At 41.2% G+C, this 15,836-nt stretch overlaps 2 protein-coding genes across 2 annotated transcripts; one reads left to right on the top strand and one right to left on the bottom strand.

Moving 5' to 3' along the window:
• Positions 1 to 243: 243 nt before the first annotated feature.
• On the bottom strand, positions 244 to 9,572 carry LOC135502018 (stabilizer of axonemal microtubules 1-like). The gene is made up of 8 exons (XM_064794456.1): positions 9,198 to 9,572; positions 4,180 to 4,426; positions 3,697 to 3,812; positions 3,338 to 3,441; positions 2,796 to 2,924; positions 2,304 to 2,535; positions 1,944 to 2,082; positions 244 to 1,608 (listed from the first exon to the last, which is right to left on the bottom strand). Exons 1-8 carry the CDS (start codon positions 9,275 to 9,277, stop codon positions 1,171 to 1,173), a joined length of 1,485 nt encoding a protein of 494 aa, XP_064650526.1. The 5' UTR covers positions 9,278 to 9,572; the 3' UTR covers positions 244 to 1,170.
• Positions 9,573 to 10,005: 433 nt separating this feature from the next.
• LOC135502368 (vacuolar protein sorting-associated protein 26C-like) lies at positions 10,006 to 13,415 on the top strand. The gene is made up of 8 exons (XM_064795154.1): positions 10,006 to 10,110; positions 10,893 to 11,036; positions 11,139 to 11,288; positions 11,484 to 11,639; positions 11,811 to 11,891; positions 12,198 to 12,294; positions 12,696 to 12,821; positions 13,002 to 13,415. Exons 1-8 carry the CDS (start codon positions 10,051 to 10,053, stop codon positions 13,082 to 13,084), a joined length of 897 nt encoding a protein of 298 aa, XP_064651224.1. The 5' UTR covers positions 10,006 to 10,050; the 3' UTR covers positions 13,085 to 13,415.
• The last annotated feature ends 2,421 nt before the right edge of the window (positions 13,416 to 15,836 follow it).

The following is a 15,836-nucleotide window of genomic DNA, read 5'->3' as shown; positions in this document are numbered from 1 at the left end:
CCAGAGTCTTTCAAATAAATTTATTTGAATGACTCTGGTTATACTGATGATTTACAAGTGTCGCGCAATTGAATTATCACAGGATTTGATGACACAACAGACATTCGTAGTTCGTAGTTTGTACTTCGTCGCTCTAAGGGTTGCGAAACCTGCCTAATGTCTCAGCCGCTTTGTGAATAAGACTCGAAGGAAGAGATCTGATATTATCATCAAAGAAAACAATGTTATTCACAAAAGGCGAGTTATCTTTTATTCACAAAATATTTACATTAAGATATTATACATTAACAGAGTATGTTAGTCTTTTCCTCCCATTGCTACGTGGTCGCCGAGTTTGTTTAGGCAGATTGATGTCACCAAAGAGCCACCTAACGCCAAAATTCCCAAATAGACGGATCCGCAACTGAAATGATTTGGCGTCTACCAACTGAAATTAGACATAATTTCTCCTCATGCCATCTATGAAGTCTATACGAAACAAAAAACATGTAACTTTGTTCCCAAAACCACAAGCCCAGTATTTATATCACAGATAAGTTAAAGATTTAGCATTGCATAATGTGGCCGATGATGAACAAAAACCTTTTTAATAAAAAGTGCATTCAAACATTTTTCTGTTACAATGTTCTCCTTCTGAAAATTTTAGGCCTATATATTTTGAAGTTACGTGTAAGTGAAAGACTCTATTTACATTCATTTATCACAGTTTGCTTGGAATGGACGGATCTAAAATTGAAACCACTATAATAGCACCCTCGAAAATAGTTGTTTTTTTTACACACACCATGATCAATACTGCTAAGATTTTATCAGCAGTTAAGTTAAGCACGGACTTAAGTTATATGAAATAAGCCATTTTTGATAGGACGTTGGCTTTGGAGATCAACTAACGAAACCCTGAAAAGTACTTGAAAAGTACGATATGTGGTGCCTTAAAGATAAGAATACAAAGATGATACTCTCCTTTGAAATTCCTGTCATAAATTAGCAATGATTCTGTCATGTCAATAGATCAAGACGGCTTTCTAAGCTAGATTAAACACCATTTTGTTAATGCCGTAATATCTAGCACGGTCGTTGTGGATAAAAGCGTCGCTGTTACCCAATCGAATTCATTGTATTGGTTGCTTTCGCATCATGAAAGCTGCTAAAATTCAAACGCCGCTCCATCTATGCCTTTCCTACCGCAACTGGTCCCCTATTTTGCTCATGTATTAACTTCTGTTGCAATAAATACGCATCAACTTGGCACATCTGCGGTTTCTGACCCTTGTATGTTAACTTATTCACGGTTCTGAAATCGTGCTTGCCTTGCGTGTCGAAAGGCACCTGCTCTGGTTTGAAATCCGCCGGACGGCGGCCATCTTTGGGCGTAAAGGTGGCTCTGGTGGTGGATTGTGCTACAAAGGGGATCCGTGGCGGAACGTAGTTGTTGGTCACGGCCTCGTAGAAATCTCCGTGCTTGATCCTAGGATTTGGCTTCCAGTTCTTGTAGTGTTCTTTGTTGGTCGTATGGCCGTCGAACTTCCCCTTGTCAGTCTCCTTCCTTCGTGGCATCCGTGCCTTTGGCGCGTTAGCTTCGCCGAGATCTTTCGGGACGTAATCAGTCTAAAAAAGAATAGTAGAAGTTTGAATACAATGCACACGCACATACCCTTCAAAACCAAATTTGAAAAGTGAGAGAAATGCTTAGAAACGGTTCTCTATGATGGTGTTCATACTGTACCCTAAGCTCAGCGCCACCCCCCCCCCCCCCCCCCTCATAATCCCGGATCCGCCCCAGGTAATAATTTCATTTATATCAAATCCTATCACTCCTGGTTTGTATTGCAAATGTTGCTTTCGAAAGGCAACTAAATTACTGATTGTGTAAGCCTCAAGCTCTAGACACTGTGCAATGTAATTGCAATCGGCGCGCTCGCTGGATGTTTTTATTTACTTACTTTTTGTACAGTCATAGTTGCAAACTTCTCCGTTGGTGGTTCATAGGTCGTGGTTCCTTGTTTCATTGTCTTTGGTGCTGGGTATCGGTTCGTGTCAATACCTTTGAATTCGTGTCGCTGTTCCGTGTCAAAAGATGTGCTGGAAAGGAAAGATGAATAATTTGAACTCATTCTTCAATTGTTTGTTGTGGGTCTTTAAAGTGTGGGTGGCCTTGTGTCGGTCACTTTGACTGACTCTCCCACCACCTCCTGGCTATTAAGTCGGATGCAATCACCAACACAATCGTAATTAAGAACTCTGGTCATATTCCTATTCCAGGACTTTCAGGTTTTGGAATAAGTTTTCATTCAATGTCTTACTTGTTATTGAATTTCAAATTTATCGTCTCAGGCGCTGGCTCGACCATATTCGGGGGTCTCGGCTGTCGCCGGCCGTTTTTGTAAGGGGGGAAGTCGCGCATTTGCTGTGTCTCGCCGAAGAAGTTCCCTCTCTGTATGGTTGGTTCAGGGTCATAGGTGATGGTCTTGACCCTGTGGTCTCCTCTGATGTTCTTATAGGTGTCCCGGTGTACCGTGTGGTGGTCTTGGTCACCTGGAGTGGGAAAGGCAATGACGAGTTGTTTATACTTCGTCCACGAAATTAACTGGATGAAACATCCACGACCATTGAATCAAATATGCATCAATGTAAGCTTATGTTTATTGTTCTCCAAAAAGAGTCCGAGCTGTTTTACAACTCTAATACAGCAGATGTACATCGAAAACTGTTACATTTTCACAGTCATTTTAAGCCGTTCAGCGAGCAGAGCCGATCTCTTCTCGAATGAATATGATTAAGTCAGTTGGTCCTACCTTCGATTAGAATATTCCCCTGTGGAATCTTAGCGGGTTCCTGCTTTTTGGCAACTGCTCCAGGGTAGGAGTCTCTCATGACTGTCTTCATGTCATCTCGCGTGGTCCTATCCGGGTACAAAATCGAACCTAATGAAAAAAAACACACTTTTATTTGACCCCAAGGCGCAGATAAGTAAAGTATAATCAAATTATAAAACTATCAGTATCTTTATCAAGTTCTCGTAGACGGGGAATAAGAATTCAAGCGTTCAGAGTGACGATCCGCGTCTGATCTCTAAGATGAAGAACTCTCCCCTCGAGAGGAGAAATTCGTTCGACCTGACGCACATTACGGCCTTTCTGTCGTCCATGGCCCTTCATTATTTTACGTTGCCATGCCCACAGACAAAGTGTCCCCATAGAAAAAGGCTTGGTGCGATTTATGCCAGAAGAAGTGGAGATCGACCTTTCAGTTACTGGTCGCCGGTCGGACTTGGACGACACTGGGGCGCATCCTTTTTCATCACATAATAGCGACTCTAATCAGCTGAGACACCTACCGGTAAAAACAGGCATCTCTCCATATGACTTTGTGACTTGCGGCACCCACTGTTTATGAAACTCCTTATAGGTCGTTCTGCTATCGAATTGACCTGGATTTCGTCTGGGAAAAGGATGAAAATATCAACATTGACTTAACCTTTCTTTGAAAAGATTTATGTTGATTTATTTTGAAAGAACTCGTCTCTTTCAGAATTGATTTGCAAATCGCAAAACCACCGAACGTTACAGGTTTACAGTAAATTAATTTGTATTAAGTCGTCGGGGCTTACTTGGCATTGCTTGACAGAAGAGATTATTTTTAGGAATTCGTCACTTTTAGGAGGTTCTGAGCCGCGATCGAACATGTTATACTTACGCCTTCCCTGGGGGCATTCTCTGTGATACTAAATTTTCCAATGGTTTTGGCGTGTAGGTCTGTTTGTAATATGTCATGCCATCAAAAGGTTGGTTCCCTGGAACGTAGGTTGTGTCCTGAAATATAAATGATATACGTGCTGTACTCTCAGCACTGGCTGGTTGGTGGTATTGAGTCAGAGTTTGGAGGACGGGTCAAAATTTATTAACGGTTTTTTCAGTCCTTTTCAAAAAAGTAACTTACTCTTTAGTAGCTGGACACCGTAGACAAAAAGGTATATTATTGTCTTATTCTTAACTATACGGACATATTGGGGGTAATATTTCCAACGTATATTCTGAAGCAGGAGTTCGTAAGCTGGCCATTTTGCATGTAGCGTTAACTAGACGTTATTTGTCTTAGTTCAACCCGTTAGTCTTAAAGCCAAGTTGATGACTTACTTGGGCCTGCGTGTAAAAAATAACATTAGACAAAAAACTATACCTGTACAAATGCTGGCGGCCTCCCGTCCTTTACCACGTCATACGGTTGAAACTCCTCCCTCTGATTGGTCTTTAGGATCATGTTTGGGGGATGTGGATCACGTGGTGTTTGTGGAGGCCTCTTATTGGACCGTGGCCTGGGGTCTTGCACCGCCTTGAATGTAGCCTGGTAGTCAGTGAGAGGTTTCTCTCGGAGAGCTTGTGTTTTGGGGACATTTCTTTTGCAGTCTTTGTGATGCTTGTGGCGACTGGAAAGACAGTTAGTAAAAGTGCAAATAATTATTTTTTTCTATTATACAAAATACTTAAAAATCCATTTTTTGATAGTCAATGTGAAGGAAACTTGCTTGTTCTGTAAAAATAAAAGCAATATGTTATGGTTAAGGTGCCGTAAACAAGTGGAGAGTAAACTCGGTAAAGCACCATAAGGCATTTCAGCAGTCAGTCAAGGATTCCCGAAAGACCAGCTGTCGCCAATTCGGCCCGGCAACAACCAATCAGGACCATCGATGCCATGGCGTAGTATTGAAAGATCGGGAAAGTTTCAAGGAGATAGGTAGATCTGGCCGGTGCCGGCACTATTGGCAGAGTATCCAATATGAAGAGCAGTCAGGATCCCAGACTAGGCGTTAGACAAATCGCCGCCAGTGGTGAGGCGTTATAATTCTTTCGGGCTACAACTCGCCGTTACCAATTTGTTCGGTGTAAAATACAATATGTTCCACACCAATGCGACTTACTTACCCAAATTGGTGTGCTGGGTCACAAATTGTGGGTTTTTTTGATAAAAATAATGACTTGGACAACTCAAAGCAGTGTGTACAGTAAGGTATGATGGGGTTATTGTAGCCCCTGCAAGAATTCATAACGACTAGTCTTTATTTTAGTATTCTTGATACTGTGCATATAAAATTAATGGATTCTTAATGGTTGGCTTCCTCCATCAACTATGAACCGTCTGTTTGCGGTTACCGAGGAAACAGTCCTAATTTATCATAGATTGATCCATGCGTAATATCAATTTGACGCGTACGTATGTTGAATTCTTTTTGAACGAAGTGCTAAAACATGTTATAGTACAATTTATTGCTAAAAACAATTAAGTGTTTTTTTACGATGGAATGCTATTCGCCCAAGCAAGTGAATATTAATTTATCCAGATCTAAAGTGCGTTTTGTTGTTGTACGCGGCATGTGACATCCGGGTCGTTTTGTCAGTCAAAACAACTAATGCTTTATCCGCATAGTTTTTTGGTTGAGCGCAAGCTGCAGTCTGAAGTCCCAATTATTTCCATTGACCTACGAAAACGTCCAAAGTCTAAGACTAGCCCTGGCCTTTTTGATTTGTGAATTTCTCGTCAAAGTTGTTCAATCACCCGGCCATCACTATACACCTTTCCATAAATGGGGCGCTGAGTGTCCGAAATAGTGATGTCATAAGGGAAAACCAGGCCTTATGGTGGAGGGACAAAGGAGATAGTCATGATTGACCAACACACTTGAATGCCTTTAATGACGGACAAGGGGGAAAAAGTTAGTTCCAATGCAAGCCACCAATTTCGAGAAGCATGTATACTGCGAGCCATACAAGTCAGCCGTGCAGGCTAGTTACAAAATCAGCTAACACTAAATACCACAAGAAGTATTGTGACCGGCGAGTACTTCCGAAACAAATCTCATACTGTAAACGAAGTTATATTGCTCTCGCATGAACAAACGTCCGGCCCACGTTTCCATGGGGACCGAACGCTCCATTCGACCATTGAAAGATCAATCATCCACTTATTTCAAAGCTATTAGCGAAAAAAATATGATTACCATTGTCTTCCCCTCAATACTTTCTTTACTAGAAATCTATATTCAAGCTATTACTAATCATTTACCATTAACTGAGGAGTTTCTGTTATAGGTCTTTAATTGGCGCCGGATTGGTTGACCATCTCAGCGGGGTCATGACTGCATCATATATTCCTGTCATTGTTTTATTTATGTGAGTTATGACTGGGCGCACTCATTCATCCTGAACATCAGGGCCTTTCACTTGGCAACAGCGACAATATATATTCCGGCTGCGTTTAAAGGGAGTATCGACAATGAGGTGAGACAAGACCACTAATGAATATTCATAGGTTGGAGGGTCGAGGCCTATCAATTAGACGAGTGCATGTTTTTTACTCTCAAGTACATATTTGGAGAGGTATTGAAAAAATATTTGCTGTGGCAAGTCTACAGATATAAAGAAATTATTTGATGAAAAAATTAATTTCGAATTTTGCTAATTGGGTAATAGGGGGCGTGTTTTGAGTTTTTTCTGCCAGTTGGCTGAAAACATTGGAAATATCAAAGTCTGTCTAATTTGTCGATTATAAAAAAATTTCCGTGGTCAATCACCAATTTCCATCGCACCAGTTACTCGCAAGACTAACCCGTATATCATATCCGAATTTCAGTTTCACTACTTGACGCATTCTTTGATGCGTCGCGGTCAAACATTGACAATTTAACTGCTAAAAGGCTTAAAAAATCAATTGTGGTCTTGTCTCAGGTTCAGGATGGCGCCGCAGTCGGTATCAAAGCAATCCACGCATCATGAAGTCACACACGAGTACTGAAGGGAAACCCTATTGCGGGCCCAACATTCTCCACATGTTCAGTGATCTCTGGATCTGAGAATTATTAGTGAAATTATTTCGAGTTCGAGTCCTTCGTTGGTGTGTGGTGTTAGTAATAATCTCTGCAAGCTAATAGACATTGTTGGTTTTAACACCAATCTAGAAATAAGATTTACTTTTCTAGACAGAAGTTTATGGGTGAGATAGTCCCATATTATCATATGAATGAATGCAGGCCAAGTCCCGCTGTAATCCTTCCTCAGGATTTCTTGCATGTGAACCATACACTGGGCCTACTGCTTTTATACTTACAAAACGTTTAATACAGGAACATGACCCATTAGTGAAGAAGATAAGTAGGCCCCATGTCTAAACTGTTCATGCCTTTGTGAGTACGAAAACTATAGGCCTTTTAAGCCATTCTTCGGGCAAATACGAAGTGTAAACTATTATTCCACATTTATAATGTGCTCTAAAGGCTTATAATAAAATCATGAACCCACTATCGGACATTCCGGATTAACATGTCGATCAGTTTTAACGGACTACATAGATTTTACAATAAAATGCTCACATACATTAATCATGTTAATGGCAAAATAAGTAGGGCTTTTGATAAATCCAACATGTACGTATAAATCGTGGGCTGCGCACTGTGAGAAATAAAGGTTTCAAGTTTCCACTTACTGAACTTCCAGCGGTATTGCCTCCGTAGCCGCCGCCCACTACGCACGTTGTCTGGAAGCTGAGCAATGTCAATACATTCAGGGTCAAGATGAAGTCCAGATGGACACGGCAACCCTCCCTTTTCGTTTAAACATATTGAATGAACGCCTCACCAAATTGAGTCACTCTGTTGTTATGCTACCGTGATCATCTTCTGTAAGTACTGTACCTCCATGATCTCACCAGCCGTATACTGGCGTGCGTAGACTCATGGTAGGTCCAACCATACGCAATGAAATCACCAGAAAAAAATCAGACTTGTGGACCGACAGGTTGGGGGCTGTGCGGAAGGTTGATACCCCAGCCCATGTGGAAACGCAATCGAGAAATGTAAAAGAAGCCATTATACATGTATTTGCTATTTGAGATACGGAGGGGTGGGGGAGGGGTAGGGGGCATCTCGACAAGAGAAGGATGACAGAGGAAGAGGAGGAAACCTGCGAGCGATCTGGGCTCCACTTGAAAAAACAGGCTGAGGTCAATCTATTTTAAGGTGTGCCACACCACAAAAAAAAGTAATGCCAACCATTTCTTTGGTAAGCTAACTACTACAGGTATATAGATGAATGGGACGTCAATGAATGAGATAACCTCTCTTTTTTCCCATACAATTGATATTCGTTGCGCATAAAACAACTTTTTGAAGCTACTGAACCAATTAATAGCTATTTCAAATGGATTTTTTAAAAACTCGTCGTCGACCAAGTAATATTTTCTTTAAATCAATCAATGGGGAGAATAACATAGATGTACACAGTACGAACCAATTAAATGTTTGGATTGTTGACAAAACCAAATAGCACACAATGTCGTTCCTCCCGACAAAGATTGGTTGAAAAATATACCATGCGATTTAAGTTAAAGCATGGGCCTTCTGTGTATGTGTTTGCTCTAAAGCATATGCGGCTTTTTCAATGTGGCAGTCCAAAGGCTAATGCAAATATATTTTATGTTCATAGAGAAGGTTTTTACCTAATGAGTGACTATTTCGACATAGAGTTCTACTGAAAATAGCAGGCTTGTGGCCTCTTTCCTTTCCAAGTCCACGACGACAGTAGCATGTAGGCTACGTAATTTCGCCAGAGAACGTGAACGTGAGGGGTCGGGTCTGTACTTTCAAATCATTCTAAAGTGCCCAATCGTGTCACTTTGTTACAACTTCGGAGCTGAACTTAAGGGTCTCAATACAATCCAACCCTTTCAGAAATTCCACATACATGTATATAAGTGCAATTTTGAGGGGTGATATTGGAGTATTGCAGCTGTCTCAAAATATGCCATTCAAGATGTCCCTTTCTCCTGGAGCACATCAAGTAAGTTGCTCAACTATGTAGATCGATAGAATTTAATGCAAGGGAGAGGAGTACGTGAATGTATCTAGTATTCATTTAGATCCTATGCCCCCCAACCCCCCCCCCCCCCCCCCACACACACACACACACACATACGAGTGTAGTGGAGTCCGGGGATAGAACGTCCGGGAACAAATGATTCTATTGTATAGTGAGTGCACTTTCTCTAAACTATTGTCGGTGGCCTCCAGAAAATTATATACTACAACCCGTCGGAATACAATGGGGCCGGACACTTTTTCCAGGGTGACATTTTCTACTGCTACACCGGTACTATAACATAACGAGAACAAGGCGTATAATTTTAAAATAAATATTGGATTCACCTACCCGCAATCGCACAGCTCGCATATGCACGTAAAGGCTGGAAATGCCTTTTTCAGTAGCTCAATATCATCATCATGGGTCATTTTGTCAATATTCCGTTAAATCCTGGCTTAATCCGTGGTGTTTTTTGCGGTCCCCAGAGAGTAGGACTTCCTCACACTACAAATAAACCGCCAGGGACACCAAGGACATTAATTTGATCAAACTGACAATAAAGCTGCCGTCTGATATGATATTCCAATGTACTTATCAATAATATAGGCCTAAATGCCTTGTAATGATGGCAGATGTATATCTGATTGACTTTCTCTTTGTGATAACCTAAAGTAAACTTGTCTAAAATGTTATTAATGGTGTATCCAGGGAGTCACGCATGGTGGCTTCGTTGACAACCATGATTGGCTCTTCCAACAATCGTGCGTCAATCATGTGTCCACATGTCGTTTTGTTATCAATTGAATGATTTTTGAATAATTTATCTGCTGCATTGGAAAAAAATAGATATAAATACAAATAAATGAAAGAAATTACTTCGAATAGTTCGCTCGAACTGAACTACAGACAAAACGTTTACATGCTGTGACAAGGGAGGGTGGATAATTTACAACAGCCAACCTAATTCCAGGAAGTACTCACCTGACCTGGAGCCGAGCCTTTATACATACATCATTAACAAAAATCGTATGCTTTAGTCCCTGAAACGCCAATTTTCGTCAGAAAGAACACTTAGTGTGTTATTTTGAAACATATCTGATATATTGATTGCTTGTAAACACAATAGCTTTGTAAATTTAGTGGAGGGAAGGAAATTTTCGGGGTCATTTGTTGTTGTCATACGCGATACCCGGAAGTGAAAATGGCAGTTCCAAGTCTCGATTTACGACTGAAAAAAGTCAACAAAATCTACCATGAGGGGGCAAGTATTTATTTCCATATTTGTGTTATGGTTTTTGATATATTCAAGTTTATGCCTGCGTCGTTATATTTAGGATTTGTGCTGAACATGCCAAGTGTAAGATGTTTTTATGTTGTGAAAATTATCGGTCGTCAATGATTGAATGAATGAATGATGATTGATCTGATGGACTTGGGGTCGGAGGGGAGGGGGATGTGTTTAGCCAGACGCGACAGCCTGCTCAGGCAGCTGTGCTCGGTGCACTGTGGTCTTGCCTTTTATTGTACTACAGTATATCCTTCGTTGACTGGACCCTACTGTTGTAGTGTAGAACTAAATCTGCACTCTTCACTAAAACTCACACTGCGTGTATACGTGGGACCATAGACCTTTTCAAAGAAGACAAATCAGCGCCAAGACAAATCTAATGTGCACACTGATGTATTGTACGCGCCGGTCACCGATCCAAAGGTTGACCGCGCTCGACGTTGCTGAACTTCCACTCTGGGGCCAACGCGCCAACCACTGGGCCATAAAGGAATTCCCTCATGGCCGGCGGGTTAAGCCGTGCCATATACCTGGGGGTTCTATACAACTGACACTCAGAACACATCAGGTCAGCGCCAAAACAAACTTCTTCGAATTCGTCTATTACCAATCCGTAAACGGACAAAGGATCACCAAGGATGAGTAAAACACTGTCAAATTATGTTCCGCCCTTATACCTTTTTTCCATGCCGCTCCAACCAGCCAATGACACAATCTTTAACTTAATCTTGGGGTTGTTCATTTCTATTTCACAGGAGGTTGTGGCTGGTGTAGTTGTCATCCAGAGTAAGAGTGACATTCAGCACCAGGGTGTCACACTGACCATGGACGGAACAGTCAACTTGCAACTCAGTGCAAAGAGTGTGGGACTGTTCGAGGCATTTTATAACTCATTGAAGGTTAGTAAGACGTGCGCTTGGTAAAAATTTCGACACCACAGCATAAGTTTCAACCGCTAACCAGAAGCAAATATCTTTATTTGATTCCTTTTATTTTTTCAGCCCATTCCACTGTTGAACGTTACGCTTGAGGTTGCCAAGCCAGGTCGACTGCCGTCAGGCAAGACTGAGATCCCTTTTGAAATCCCACTCAAGACAAAACAGGGAAAAAAATTATATGAGACATACCATGGTGTGTTTGTAAATATACAGGTGAGATCTCATTTGAAATTTCACTAGAACCGTTATTATGTTGGAATTTTTCATCAAAAATGCGCTAGCCCGGTGGGCTGTAGAATGCTAATGTATGCAGGCAATTTCTTATGCATCTAGGTCGTGGAATCGCCCCCCTCCCCCTTCAAAAGAAGTCTGAAAATAAGTTTTCTAGTTTTACCCCTTGTTTTGCAGTACCTCCTGAAAGTGGACATGAAGCGTTCATTACTCAACAAAGATGTTCAGAAGCAGTGTGAATTTATTGTCGAGTATAAGGAAAATGAAGAAAAGGCTGTATGTAAACCAATGAATTTCACCATCAGCCCTGATACGTTACAGAATGTCAAAGAGGTAAGGGCATTCAATCGAAATTACTTGTTTATTGTTACCGGTACTTAACATTGTGATATGTTAATATCAGTATATATGGCAGATCTTTCAAAAAAAATGGGACATCCTTTGTGGTAACAAATTTGCAACAATTTTTTTTTCTTAACAGTATATCTGGTTTCAATCTTTCAGAAACACAACGTGCCAACCTTCAAATTATCTGGGAAGTTAGACTCAACAGTTTGCTGCATTTCAAAGCCATTATCCGGAGAGGTGTGTCTAGCTTCATTAACACTCTATCTAAATGACTGACACGTGGTGAAGTACACAGGATACCGTAGAAGTCTATTCTCATTATAGTTCTATATTCATCACAAGTGCTGACATTTTTGTGCAGGACTCCTGCGTTCAAAGTTGTAGTCAAAACTATTAACGCTTGTACGAGGAATATAGTGCTGAATCAAATATGACCAGGTGCCCTTACAGGGTATGTTAGTCAACTGAAATGGCCAATATAATCCCTGTGCTCCTGCCTATAGTCCCCCTTTAACACAACATTTTATGTTTTCTGTGATTTAGCTTACTGTGGTCCAGAGTGAAGCACCTATCAAATCCATAGAACTTCAGTTAGTGAGAGTAGAGACATGTGGCTGTGCAGAAGGATATGCTAAAGATGGTATGAGAGATATTTTCAATATGCCTGTCCGGGCTTGTATAATGTAGAAATTGTACACTGTGATATTTGTCTCTTTCCTGTTGAAAAATACTAAAGCAGAACCTCTCTATTATGGACACCCGCAGGACTGAAAAGTGCTGTCCCTATTAGTGAGGTGTCCTGAATAGAGAGGTCAAATTGAATGGCAACAACTACTTTTGGTGCGAAACTGTAGTGTACTTAATAGAAGGGATGTCCTTGATAGAGATGTCTGTGAATGGAGGTTCCACTCTCCTTTGCTGTGCTGCTCGTCATCAAACCAGGCCACTTTTTATTTGTTTTACTATTGTTATATTAAACTGTACAGGTTTATTCTACATATTGTATGGTAGACATGCCTCATTTCTGTCTTGTTATTTCAGCTACAGAAATTCAGAATATCCAGATAGCAGATGGCGATGTGTGCCGTGGGATCACTATTCCAATATACATGGTGTTTCCAAGGCTGTTTACATGTCCGACCTTGTACACAAATAATTTTAAGATAGGTATGTAGCCTGCATGGATCATTATTGTTATTATCATAATTTTCTATTCAAACTCCCATATATTAATGCCGTATGCTAAATTATTTTGCTGCTCGCACAATTTCACACTAGTGTCGTGCTGTGCCTGCATGGACAATTCAAAGTTATGTATATTTAAAACACATGTGTATTCATTTTCAGAATTCGAGGTCAACATTGTCACAGTGTTTTACGACGATCACCTGGTCACAGAAAACTTCCCAATCAAACTCACGCGCTTTTGATTCGAGGAATCCATTATTGAATCAACACAGATAATGACTTTTATAGGGTTGCTCTGAACCAAGAGTTCCCTCACCAAAAAAACTCATCTGTCTGTGAATCTTTGCCAGACAGTTTTTGAAGTGATAATACCAATTATTCTTGGATGCCAGACCTGTCTTTAAGGGCTCAGAAGCACAATAGGTATTGTGCAGTACCTTTTGTCAGGTACTGTGAAAGTTTTCACATCGAGGCAGAACAAATCAAACCAAGGTGCTCTTAGCAATTTGTTAGTGGTGTTTCTAATACATGATGTTCATATAGTCATCAAAATATAGTAGACATCAGGAAGAATGCAATTTTGTTTTTTTTTAAATTGACAGATCAGTGCTTAACCAATGTTATGCATCTGACTCCAGGCCAGTGAGCATCACAGCCTAGAAGTTAACACTCCTGGCTGCTATGCAATGGGACCCAGAGAGAACCGAGGATTGTATTTCTGGATGAACCACTGTGGCTTTCAAGAAACTAAAATTCCTGACCATTCACTGCCCTCTGAATAATAGATCAACCGAGGTTGCTCGTATCTGGTGTCTATGCCACAGCAGGCAAAAGGCCCCATCAAGTGAGAAACATGAGTAGCTCTTGTTGACCCACCTCTCGCCAACGACGGAGTCACTCGGTCAATAAATTCAAATGGTGCCTCATACTGTTATACCGTATTGGCACGTAAAATCGATAATCCAGCCTCTTGGAGGAGGAATACCCACTACAAAAAACACCTCCAACTGCAGAGCGTACGCTGAAGAGGAAGGAGGGGGACAAAATCAACAATTGTTAGCATAACATTTGCTGTTGGGCACCACAAGTTAGTTCAAGTCTAAAGGCCAGTTTATACTCGCTCGCCGACCCACACTTTTGCTTTGGTAGGCGAGTAGTCCGCGTACTCCGCCGACTTGAGAGGACCAATCGTCCGACTAAAAACGCAATGCACGCGCTTTCGTCCAGGCAGTGACGGATGCGGTTAGCGTGTTGTGGACGCGTTTTTGTTACGCTTCAATTCATACTATACACATGTAACACATCAGTCATGTAATCATTCTGTTCGAGATCAGAAGTATCTCATATATTGCCTTTTAATCTTTGGCAATTATTTTGTGGGTTATGTTTGATCTGTAAAAGCTCGGAAAAAACGCCAATCTTTCCCAATAATCTAAACACATTTTGAGACGTACCCCTTAAACACAACCGTGTCCTATCACTATTGAGCAGTTTTAAGCCTGTGCCATGTCTTCTAGTCGCGCATCCTGGAGCTCGGCGCTATCGACCGCCATTATCCATTGTTTACGCCATTATCTCTTGTATACTTTTCCTAATAATCGCTATGAGATTAGTATATCGATTTCCATCGTCACCTAATTCAATAAGCCATTGTTGTTGCTTTTCAATTAATAAAAAAGATCATGAACATTAACTAATTAGCATGTAGACGTGCATGCCACTCCAGACCTGTCGAATACATATCTAGACACCAAACAGTATATATCGGAATCAAAAATGTCCCGGTTGCATCGCGTAATAGCATCTTTTTATGACTGCCAACACTGGCTGCTATTCTAGCGGTATTGCGTCCGTGTGTGGCTGGCGCGAGTGGACAGAATTCAGAATCATGCCACGGCATAAATCGGAATTGTGGTGCACCATAAATCGACCAATCAAAAAATCGGATCTCGTGAATTATGCCGCACCATAAATAAACGATTGCCACCTTCTGATTGGTCTAATTATGCCACACCACAATTCCTATTAATGCCGTGGCATAATTCTGAATTCTGCCGTTGCATAATTCACGAGATCCGATGTTTTGATTGGTTGATTATGGTGCACCACAATTCCTATCTGAATTTTGTCCACTCGCGCCAGCCATATCCGTGGCCTCCGCCCATTTACTCGCACGTTGTCTGGAAGCTGAGCAATGTCACTGCATTGCACGATACATGTACAGACTTTTTTTTAACCCTTTTGAAATATGGAGAGATGGAGTATATCAAAAACAACTGGTGCCAGGATGACATGTAGGTGGCTCACAATTGGATTTGTAGTTGTGTTGAGATTGTAGTCGAATGCGAGACCTACTTTTTAAGTCCGTGGGTTAAGTATCATTGTATCCAAATATTCTAGAAGATAGGCATTTCATATTACTGGCGTTGATATGAATTATAATAAAACAAGAAAAATGACGCGGCAGCCCGTGCGTGTCGAACGTTTCCTAGCCCCATCGATCCGCTTCGCTTACATTATTGTGGGGTGGGCGAGCCAGCGCCGGTCTGAGCGTTTCCAAGCGTACCGCTGGCACAAAATAAACACTGCTGCAGCAGTTATTGAAAAAAATATGAAGCGATTCATTACTAAGTGGCGAACTTTATTTTCACTCATTTGCCATCGTGAACAGTTGATAGCATTGATAACAATATGGTGATGCATTAGTAAATAGCAGCGCCATGGTTTTTTTTCATGATAAGTTAGATTAGTGTTTTTCACCAATCAGTATTTTTTGGATGTAGTGAAAAGTAGTATATAGTATTAGGAAGTTGTCTTGCGACATCCCCGTTAAAAAAACTATAAAAACCAGTTACATACCAACCAGAAGCAAACTGATTACTGACAGCTGCTGCCTTGGCCGCATTCTCGGGGTCGGATGGTTCCATGTTAGGACCACTGACATTACAAGAAGAACTAGCCAACCTGGCAGCATCCCGATGAGACGTCTCCGCT

This window comes from Lineus longissimus, chromosome 18 (genome assembly GCF_910592395.1).
Source record: "Lineus longissimus chromosome 18, tnLinLong1.2, whole genome shotgun sequence".
NCBI lineage: Eukaryota > Metazoa > Nemertea > Pilidiophora > Heteronemertea > Lineidae > Lineus > Lineus longissimus.
This window is presented reverse-complemented; position numbering and strand designations above follow the sequence as displayed.